The sequence below is a fragment of the Charadrius vociferus genome, unplaced genomic scaffold, assembly GCF_000708025.1.
Source record: "Charadrius vociferus isolate BGI_N301 unplaced genomic scaffold, ASM70802v2 scaffold600, whole genome shotgun sequence".
Taxonomy (NCBI): Eukaryota; Metazoa; Chordata; class Aves; order Charadriiformes; family Charadriidae; genus Charadrius; species Charadrius vociferus.
The window spans coordinates 2,045,984-2,057,285 of record NW_009646404.1 but is presented as its reverse complement, the minus strand read 5'-3'; the positions used below and the strand labels follow the sequence as shown (position 1 = coordinate 2,057,285).

Genomic DNA, 11,302 nt, shown 5'->3' with positions numbered 1-11,302 from the left:
AGGCCGCGGGCCCCGCGCCTGCAACAGCGCCCCCCCGCGGGCCGGAGGTCCCGGTGCCGCCCGCCCCCCCACAGCCCATGGCGGCGGCGGAAGGAAGAGGCGGAGGCCGGGCCAGGACCCTACATGCCTTTATTACAGACTACCAAGCATAAGTGAAATCCATCATCCAGTCACTAACTACACATCTACAGCACAGAGATCTGTCGAGAGGAGAATAAACAGTCATTAAATTATGAGATATGATTAAATCATCGACCAATAGAAAATTTATATAATAAAGCCAGAAAAAAGGTGTAAAATATAGTTTACAATAATTATTCACATTCAAGGCTGTACATCAATACATACAACACCATGGCCCCGAACATGAATTCAATCCAAATAATTCATATATTAGAATTTAAATAACACAGACTGAACTAGAGGCCAACAAGAGCCAGCAAATAACCTTATAAGAATAAAAATACAAAAGTGTGTATCTTATATCATTGCATTATTTGCTTCTGTTTTCACGAGTTCTTGGAGGAGGGGAGATTGTTTTGTGGTATTCGTTGAGGGGGTCTGGGGGTTGGTTATTTTTTTATATTTTTTTTCTTTTATCTGTACATCACAGTTACAGCTACAAACCAGGTAGAGAATATTACACACCTAACTGACTGCCACCAACCTGAAAACAGCTAGCATACAACTATCGAAACTGATTATGGTTCCTGGTTCCTATTTTTTTCTCTCTTCTGTCAGATAGAGTAATCTTAAGTTCTGCTACAATTTAGAACATTTGCCACATCCAATCAGAGTTAGTACATGGTCATCGGAAGCTTTGTCAAATGGCAACCATCCACATTCACTGCCATGCTGACAGACAGACCAGGTTATCGGGTGCTTAAGAAGCTCTCCAATTTTTTGCTGTATAAAAAGCCATGTTTCTTCTGAGAAAGAGGAAACATTCTTAAATTACCAGTCTTAACTGAAAGCATGCCATTTTGGGTCAGAGAATTACTTGTCTGTAAGCTCACTTGATCAACTGATGGACAATCTGTGTCATGAAGCTTTGCAGGAGCACTTCCATTCAATTAATAAAAAATTTGCATAAAATTACAGGCATTCAGCAAAATTTCAGATATAAATACCACACCTATTTGTGTAATTCACTAGTAGAAAGAATGATCAGAATCCATAGACCACATCTTTAGGCAACTATTAATGCACAAGTTCTCTCCTCAGCAAGGTGTTAGAACGGAATGTTTTGTCCACAGGCCAAATGAAGTAATTGCATTGACTTTACTAAATATTTTTAAAGAAACTGTGAAATGTACATGTGGGAAATCCTCAGGATTCTTCAAAAGTTCCAGCACAAAACATAAGGATATCAAACACATTAAATTAAGCATCTTGAACTATGAATATGGATTACAATTACCCCATCTTTTTTTCAACCTACAGAGTTTTTTCCAGGCTTATATATGGCAGATACTTCACAAATGAATCATGTAAGAAGGAGAAATCTAAGTGGAGCACAGTACTATCTGATGGTTTGATGTCTTCAGCATCTAAGCGCTTAGCAAATCTTAATCAGTAATATCAGTCTGCTCACAATGCCTCAGCATCACACCCAAAGCAAGTCTTCCTTAATAAATATCCTCCTGAAAACTGGGCTTTGAGGCCAAAGGGAATAAACTCACCTCTCCAAGTTTATCAAAGTAGTTTTAAACTGCCTGCGACTGGGCTGGACACTGAATAGAACAGCGCGATTCAAAAATCCTTTCTAGCAGTAGTACTTCATCCTTTCTTAAGCTCCACCCCACAGAAAACAGTTGGAATGAACACCTTCCTGAAGTTTAAATCCCAAGCAAACCAAAATTACAACATTACTGACCAGATTCTTTAGAGATGATTGGCAATTGTTCAAAATGCAAAAGATGGAACCCAATCAACAGATTGGGTTTTCTGTAGGTTTGCAGCGAGGAGTCTGAAGAAGAGTCTTGGAGTGCCTAACAACCCTTTTTGTGCTTTGAAAAACCTTGGATAAAGAGCAGAGAAATTAACTGGCTTATCTGCAGCTCTGAAGAACATACAGTTCATTCCGTGAACTCCCATGAACCACAGGAGTGATCTTCAGGACAAAAACCTGAAGCTACTCCACTTCAGGTATAAGCTTTTGAAGCAGGAACCAGCCCTTCACAGTATGCAGCACCTGCCAATACATATTTAAGTGGACAAACTGGTGAAACATACTTAAATCCACATGATTGCTTTGTCTTGCTTTACTCTTCTTTTGCCATCTTTCAAAACCACAGATTTCACTTACAGTCCAAGACAGACAAATACCTCTCCCAGAAAAGTTCTAGTCCCTTCCCCAAAAAGTGGCAGCAAAGGAAGACCTGATTTGGAACACTGAAGTTCTAAGGGGAGGGATGCCTGTAAGAGAATGCTCACAGTTTTCTAATGACAGCGTTGTCAAAAAAAAAAAAAAAAAAAGAAATACTAGAATGCAGAAGTCAGCCTTCTAGACAGCTTCTTGATAGCTTACTGCTATCGAGATTTCTTTGGCTGAAAGCTTTTGGTGGGCAGGATGGAAGTCTACTGAGAGAGGATTTTCAATGTGTGAAAAAGCACAGTAATTACTTTGTTATGGCAAAACAACTACAAGTCTAAATATTACAGAAAACATGTTTATGCATTCCTAGATTTCCACCTAGTGAACAAGCCAATGAAGATCACTCCATCTCCCAATGAAGTTAAGGTGTTCGCTATGAGCAGAACAACTTTGCCAGACTTTGTGTGACAAGTTTTGTCACACCAAACAGCAGTGGCATCATGAATCTCCATCACTGCCACACTCTCCTGTATAAAGATGGGAATACATCTACATGTCTACACCAAAGACTAAATCCAAAAGCAGTAGGGCTGCCCTCAGTGGACCCAACATATAGCTGGAATTTGACAGTCAGAGGACAAACTGAGAGCACTGCAACAAAATTACAATACATGTCATCTTGGTTAGAATGGTAAATATTGGATTAATACAGGCACAGGCAGAGGTGTACTGTGCTACTCTGAATTTTAGTGACAAGGAGCATACCTTGTATGTGATGAAATTTGTCATGATGCAGAGGGACTGGTGTTCTGTCTTTCTCATACAGCCATTTACAGGACACCTTATCTCCCTTAACACCAGGCACTGTGAGCCAGTGATTTACTTTTGTCAAATCTGTGTACGTGGTGGGTTAACAGAAGACTGCAAGAAAGTATTTCCTCCAAAAGAAAGGCAACTGCACTCTCTCCTTTAAAGACTGAAAGATACTGGAAAAGCTGAACTGTCATCAAGTTCAACTACATCACACAGCTTTTAAGAGATCAATAAGTCTCCTTCACCCTGTACAACAACAAAATATCCAACATTCATGTGTTTTCTGACAAATCTGATAAGCCACTGCTTTTAAAATACTGCTTCTAGAACAGCAGCCCATGAGGTTTTTTTTCCAACATTGCAGTGGAACATTTCTTTCTTTGGTGGAAGGAAAAGCACATCATAGTACGAGACCTCAAAATGCAAAGAGATGGTATGCGTAGAAGGTGAATAAATAGGTGTGATGTTTATACTGCATTTTAAAACAAGGAAGGAATGCCTCTGTCCAGACCTGGGTCATTCCTCTCTGCAAGGTTCAGGAACACGGGCACGTTGAAAATACCATTATGGAAGTTGTTTTTAGCACATAGAAAGTTATGTCTTTGCAACATTACAAGAAATGTTTGACCACAAAAAAAGACTTAATTTGAAGAGGATAAAGGAGATCGATATGAAAAATATTTTCATTTTACAGATATGCCTTAAGTACCATACATTTTCCCCTTTGTATCAGTATTTTCATTTGAATTTTTAACCAGATTACTTAAGATCTAATATTTCAATTGCTTAAGTTCTTTTTCAGAGTTGCTAAATATTTGGCCGAGGACCAAAAATAGGATTATTTGTACATCTCATTATACAATGAGACAAAAGAAAGTCAAGTAATCAATTGTACAAAGCTTTCACACTTCCTTCTCTACCCAGGTAAATAGGTTGGCCCCACTAAAATGCACAATACATGCACGCCCTGGAAAGAAAGCTCCTAGCCCTCATCTCCTGAAAAGGTGAAAAACTATTTACTACTTCAATAGTAACCTTTTCCCCCCATACTAACTAGTTAATTTTTTAGTTAGCATTAGTTAAAAGCATGCTGGTAAGTTTATTGTCCCTTGATTAAATACACATATGATCCATATTAAAATTTTAATTGAATGTTTAAAATCTTATACGCTTCAGAAGCCAACATTTCAATTTTAGAAAACTTTCAGTGCCACGTTCAGCATTTTACTCTCTCAACCTGTATCACTGGAGCCTGTCTGCCAGACACATACATCTGATTCATTCACATAATTACTAAAGTACCACATAAATCCTGCAACCAGAACTATATTAGGAATTACACAAGGGTGCAACTGACCTGGCGACAAATGCCATATACCAATAAGCTGGGGGACTGTGAGGAAAGGAAGAGAAAACAAAGAGGTGGTGCTTAGGAGAGGCATATAAAAGCTCCCTGATGAAATACAGTTTAATGATAATCTGAAAGTCACAGAAAACTCCAGCCCCATAAAATGCAAGGCTGGTACATGATTCGGCGTGTGTGCGTGTGGATTGGTTTTAACTCATCTTAAGTGAAGCTGGTAATGCAAGGTCTATCCACTAGTCTGCAGCAGAAATTGAGCTGAAGTGCACAAAAGCAAGATCTTCACTGCAATGATATGCATGTGGAAGCCTCAACAGAAGCACAAAGAGCGAGCAAAGCGACCCTGAATTCCATTAGGTTTTTGCTTCTTTTTTCTTTCTTTTTTTTTTTAAAAAAAAAAAAACAAACAAAAAACAGAACATTTCAGACATATGCTTCCCCTTGAGATGGTAATAGGCGGGTTGGAAAGATTCCTCTGATCGGCTGCACACGGAGTTCTAGCAGCAAGTAGGGAAACTGGGAAATTTTGGATGAGCTTTACTATTTAGCAGCATTCTGGTGGTATCTGTGCCGCCACACTTCGTGTATCTTTTTGCACCATTTATGAGCATTCCCACTTGGGTCCATCAGGTAATATGTCCTGTTTGGCTATAAGTGAACAACATTTTAATGAGTACTCCAAATACAGTTTAACCAAAAAGCAGTAATTATTTTGCACCTACCAATAAAATAATTACTCAATCAGTTCATAACCTTTCCAAAAGATGAATTCAATTACAATTATATAACATTATCTATCACTGAATAACCACGCATCTGGCATCTCAACACTGTTAAGCAGTCAAGTCAACTGACAATATATTGTTAGTACCTTGTAATCCAGTATTTACGAAGAGGGCTAAATTTTAGAAGTCCTTAAGAACTTCCTTCAAATCCCCAAATCCACTTACAGTTTATTTATATATGAATAATAAAAAATACACTTGCATTTTTGTGGGAAATGTGTATGTCAGGGGTTTTTTATTGGTGTTTTAGTTTGGGTTTTGCATGTTGTTTTTTTTTTTTTAATTAAGACTATCAACACTTGTATTTAAGGAATTATATTTTCCTCCAGAAAATATTTATGCATTAACAACTTACAACAATTGTCCAAGGACCTTAGTACAACTTATAAAGAAATAAAGAAAGTTACTTACTGTGTGAACAAAAAATGTCTTAAAATTCTTGGCTTCTGGCCGCAACTCTAAAGACCACGGAATTTCTCCTTTTAGAACTTTGTTGACAGGATCCACATAATACAGGTGGGGCCCTTCTGTGAGCAGCAATTGGCGCCGACGTGCAAACAATCCCTAGCAAGAAAAGTAGAAGCAGCAGTGCAAAAAAAGCACAAGGAAAAATAAAAAATGTAAGTGTGTAGATCTCTGAATTTAACAACAGAGGTAGAATTAAAACAGCTCAGTGATAGGATAATATGTTTGAGTTCAGGGGACTTTTTTTGTTTTCCTTTTGCTTTACTTATTTGACCTCACTCCTTTTTTAAGGGTTTGCAGTGCATTTCTACTACATGGCAAAACACAAGTACTATTTTAAGAAAGCATCTTCAAGGTCCAAGAAAACATAAAACAACTAGCTGTACAGAGTGAAGCAAAATCTATTTGTCAGATTCCAGCACATTAATCAATACTCACAATTTTGTCAAGAAAATTAGGAACAAGCAGGTAGTAAGTTAGATGACAGAGAACCTACATTCTTGTAAAGCTGGCACAGACTACTGTTGCTCATCTGTACTATGTTAAAGTTATAACTTAAAGCTGTTCTAAGGTCACTTCTGCCTCTCTTAGGATACAGGCACTAGTCAGATCCAGGAAAAACACCACAGTTAAAGAACAATATGGGCTTGTATTTTATTTTCTGATATTTGTGGCTTGATCCACATGCAGACATGCATCAAGACAAAGTATTTAGTGGGCTATATCAGATTGGGAGCAGGACGGGGAACAAACACTCATTTACTACAGTCTCAACATGAAAGCATCAATAGCGCATTTACTTTTAATCTTTTCCAAAAATCAAGAGCACACCACTAAATTAAGAAGAAACAATCTATTCACAAGAAAACATTACATTTTAAAAAAATAAACAAGACAATGTAACACCTACAAATAAAGGAAGCTCCAAAACAGGTTCCTTATCTATGCTGCAACTGTGCAAAAATGTGACAGCTGAATCTTGTTACAGGGAATTAAGAAAAGCCCATACCTTTCGTTTGTCCACTGGACCCATTTTTAGGATTAAGTTATTTTCTACAAACTGATGCCTTAAAAAAAAAAAAAAAGGAAAAATAACTATTACTCCAGAAGTAATTCTTCCACAGAAACAGCTTTTATTATTATTATCATCAAGCAATTTTTCATGTCTCTCTCTAGTGTCTCCTTTTCCGCCACAGAGTCCTGGAACAACTTTACTAGATGAATTTTGGACTCTTCCTCACTCGACGCCAAAGAGTTTTTTCTAAAATCTGACAGAAGGGAAAAAAAATATCAGAAATGAGAAACTCCTCTCAAGATTGAAGAGAAATGCTAATAAGTACTTGGTCTGGAGGTATTTTGGTTAGATAGCAACAGAATTATCATTCAAAAAAAAAACCCAACTTATAGCAACTGTAAGAAAGAAGGAACCTTTTCCAGTTCTAGGACTCTGTAGAGGGAAGATATCTCACCATTGGTATAGCATCATTTCTGCCTGTCTTATAAACATACTTCGCATCATCTTCTAGACCTTGTAAATTTTAGAAACGTATTATTAGGTTTTTACTGCTATTGCTTTAAAAATAGAAGTCAAGAAAAATCTAGTTGTTAATTATTTGCGTGAAGATGTTCTGGATTCCTTACTTCTGTGCAAGTAACAGATGAGCCCATCCCTGGATGTGTTCAAGGCCTTGGACGGGGCTTGGAGCCACCTGGTCTAGTGGGAGGTGTCCCGGTCCATGGCAGGGGGGTTGGAACTACATGACCTTTAAGGTCCCTTCCAACCTAAACCATTCTATGATTCTGTATTCAGAGATCTTACCAGGGATTTCCACCAGCTTGTTTTGCCAGAAGTAACCTCTTTTCATCCTCAGAAAACTGTAAGTCCAGCTCAAAGGAATTGTTGTCAAGATCATGAATATACTGCTCAATATTTCCTCCTGATGTCTGTGGTGTACTCGTCTCTGGGGCAGACAGCGAATGGGAAGAGGCAGAACCAGAAACTTGCATACAACCAAACTGACTCAGGAGATTGTCATACTAAAGGAGGAAACAAAATGAAGTAAAGAAATTTCTTTCATTAAAAAGCTTATTTTGCGCTAAATGCCAGCTTTTAATTTAAGCATGCTTCTTTTATTATGCTTTTGGGCAAAAAGACAGCCTACTCTCTACAGGCTGACAGGCACTTATCCAAAAAAGTATGCTTGGTCAAAAGCAGGCCAACCATTTTTTTTTTCCCAAACACTCACTTAATCAGAAAAAAAAAAAAACAACTGACTAGTTCAAATTTTAACCAGCATTTTTATATTAAATTCTTAATAATAATTCTTAATAATAATATTCATTAAAATATAACTAATCGGTAGTTTCAATAAAAATATTTAATATACAATAATCATGCTTTAATGAAAGTCTCAGGCAGCATCAGAGCCAAATATATCAATAGACAAACATACATTTCCATAACAGTCTTCATCATCCTCTGACATAGCAGGTAAATACGCTGTAAGTTTTGGAGGTGTCTGAAGATGTAGGTTCTCCCACACAATGGATTCAAAGAAGGGGTGAGCCTTAAGAGGTCCATATCCTCCCATTTCTTCACAGCCTAATCTGTTGGTAGCATCTAGAACCTGCGCAAATTACAATTAAGTTAACATGCATAAAATAATGACAAGGAAGAGGCAAGCATAATTCACATTTGTAGAGCAGCATGCAAAAACTTAAGTTGAGTTGGTCTCACTGCCCTAAGGATACATATCTAGAATATAAGGAGACTGCTTTTAATACAATAAATTATTTCTCAGTATGTCTTATCAGCAATATTTTGTATTAGACCAGCTCACAGATCTAAAGAAAGAAGCACTTCTTTGGGTCCACACAATTTTTTTGGCTTTGTTTCTTCATAAAGACAGAAACAAAACCAAGCAAACAAGGCCTGATGGCTCATTTAAGTATAGTCCAGCATCACATTCTAGTGATGTAAGAAGCTGTGGAAGCTATGGTTGGTGTCAAACTTCAACCTCTCAAGCACCCTAGAACTGCACAGTTCTCTGGATGTTGATGCAACCTAGACCTTACCATTCAGCAGACACTGGCTTGGCCACAGAGCTGGCCTGGACACGGGAACATGCTGCCAGGCCCTTTACAAAGGTTGCACTCATCATCATCCTCAAACATAAAACAGAGCTTCCTCCTCACCCCCCGCCCCATGCTAATATGCTAGACTATTGAACTTCAAAAAGCTTATACGACCCCCAAAACATTCTCTGCATATTCATTTTAGTGTCATGGCTGTATCTCACTGCTAAGATAGAACTATTTTTTCTTCCTATCTGTCATTCACATGCACAGTAATTCTTTGGCTGATACTGTCAAGACATGCATTAAGTGCAAGGTAAGCGCATGCTAAAATGCGAGGTAGGTTGATTTACATTGTAATGAATATATCTCCCTGTGATGAATCATTTAGTTGAAAACTGTTCTATATATTATACAACTCAACAAGAATTAATCTGAGTACACTCTGAACCTTAACTTCTGAGTGTAATGCACAGTATTTAGAACCATTTGCTTCCATGTCACTGAGAGACATTCCTTGTCCATGCTTTAGAATTCAGACTTAAATTATTATTTGATTATTATTTTTTTAAGTGCTGTTTAATAATGGATGTTGATTTTCAAGACACTCCTCTATGCAGCCAATAACACTCACAGTCTTCTTATAAGGTTTGCAATAGAGTGCACAGAAACTTTAGAAAAAAAAGAATGTTACCAATGTCATCAAATCATTTCACAGCAGCAAATATTTACCAATAGCTTTTCAACAAGGTCTTTTGCCTTGGGAAAAAATTTTTCTGGAAAGTCATATTCCAACTTTATTATCTTCTGGAATATAAGATACTCATTTCTGCAAAAGAGAAGGACATTAGCTCTTGCTATTAGTTCTCCATACTTCTTCCATCTTAACAGTGCATAACCTGGACAAGTATTAAACAGGAGATCTACAAGTTAAATCACATTCCCATAAATCTTTCTAGGGTAAAAGGGTATACTCTTCCAAGTATCTATGACCCTGTAAGCACTAGATACTTAAATAATAACAAGAAAAGTTCAAATGGCTCAGTACAGAGGTGCCTCATACCCTTCTCGTTTATGATAAATTACATGTGAAATCCTAAGATAAATTAAGGAATCTCTTTCAGGAAGTCTAATTAAAACTGTCTAAGCATCTTCATGACATCAGAAAGGACAAAGAAAAGCAGGCATGACATTAACACAAACACTGCACCATGAAAAGTTGTACTTCGGAACTGGTAGTCAGGTAAAAGCCAAAAGCAAGTCAATATATTTATGATCCACATGTAAAGAATTAGCTTTAATCTCTTACCCAGCTCTAAATGGAGGCAATCCAGCTACCAGCTGATATATTATACATCCCAGAGCCCAGAGGTCAGAGCTTCAAAAGAAAGTAAAAAAAACACATAGCATGTTTTCCTATAAGAGGTCTTTAAACTAATTTAAAAAAAAAAAGCTTCTGCTAGTTAGAACATAGCATGAACACATTATACAAACCTGCCTAGCATCATTTCCATACTATTTTCACTTCATTCCTTGCCAGAAGAGTAGGCTAGCAACAGAACTTTGGAAAAAAAAAAAGTATACACTAACCGTCCCATAACAACTGACTACAAGCACATGTGCAAGACAGCTGAATTATCAGTCAAAATAATTAATGGGTACGTAAGGAGACTAAAAAGAATACTTATTATCCACTACCACAGTTCAGAAATGCATCCAACTTAATGCAATACATGCTCCTTCAGAATTAAAATCCCTTCCTCTAAATATTTTACGCAAAAAAAAGAAAAAGTCACAATATAGCTTTTTCACTTAAAGCTTTTCTTAAGACACAAACAAAAAGGCAGGGTATACAGTACATGGGTGAGGGAAAGGTAAGGTTTAGTGTGGTGGCCTGAAAGAGTATTTTTAACTTACTTTACCTCATGGTAAACTATACATAGATTTGATTAAAGCTTTAAAATCCTCATGGAATACTAAAATACTAACAAAGACTCAAAACTACACAATCTAAGAGTCTTCTGTAAAGATGAAGCATTATGTAACTTCTAAAAGGAGATGATAGCCTGATGAAGTCTTTCCATTAGCCAAACCAGTCAAAATCTCATTATTAGAAGCAAAAGTGGAAAGTCTAATGGTATTTATATAATTTCAAGAAACACTAGCACAAGTTACTACAGTTATTCATATAAGAGATCTCTTTTCCCTATGATTTGTCAGTGATTTCTTTGAATATTCTTCCATCAGTGTAATAAAATAGACATGCAACAGTCTGTAGGTTACCATCAAGAACCAATTTAAATGAGATGAGAAATTTCTTAAGGGTATCACTCATACCAGGCACAGAGATGAGCTTTAAATGTTGCAAACCCCAAGCAAAGCTTGACAAAGATAACTGCAAGTTGATCTAAATACAAGTCAAAGAAAGCTGCAGCCTTTTCCCAAGTTGACAGAACGCAGCATTCCATTGCTTTCACAGCAGGA

The 11,302-nt window shown here is 37.2% G+C and overlaps 1 protein-coding gene across 1 annotated transcript in view; it reads right to left on the bottom strand.

Moving 5' to 3' along the window:
- Window positions 1-4,171: 4,171 nt before the first annotated feature.
- Window positions 4,172-11,302, bottom strand: part of PDPK1 (3-phosphoinositide dependent protein kinase 1) — a 14,561-nt gene continuing 7,430 nt past the window's right edge. The window contains exons 7-13 of the mRNA XM_009894810.1: window positions 10,128-10,196; window positions 9,551-9,647; window positions 8,197-8,370; window positions 7,563-7,780; window positions 6,753-6,810; window positions 5,690-5,842; window positions 4,172-5,141 (exon numbers count right to left, since the gene is read on the bottom strand). Coding sequence (XP_009893112.1) covers window positions 5,034-5,141; window positions 5,690-5,842; window positions 6,753-6,810; window positions 7,563-7,780; window positions 8,197-8,370; window positions 9,551-9,647; window positions 10,128-10,196 — 877 coding nt within the window. The 3' untranslated portion in view covers window positions 4,172-5,033. The remainder of the gene's footprint in view (window positions 5,142-5,689; window positions 5,843-6,752; window positions 6,811-7,562; window positions 7,781-8,196; window positions 8,371-9,550; window positions 9,648-10,127; window positions 10,197-11,302) is intronic.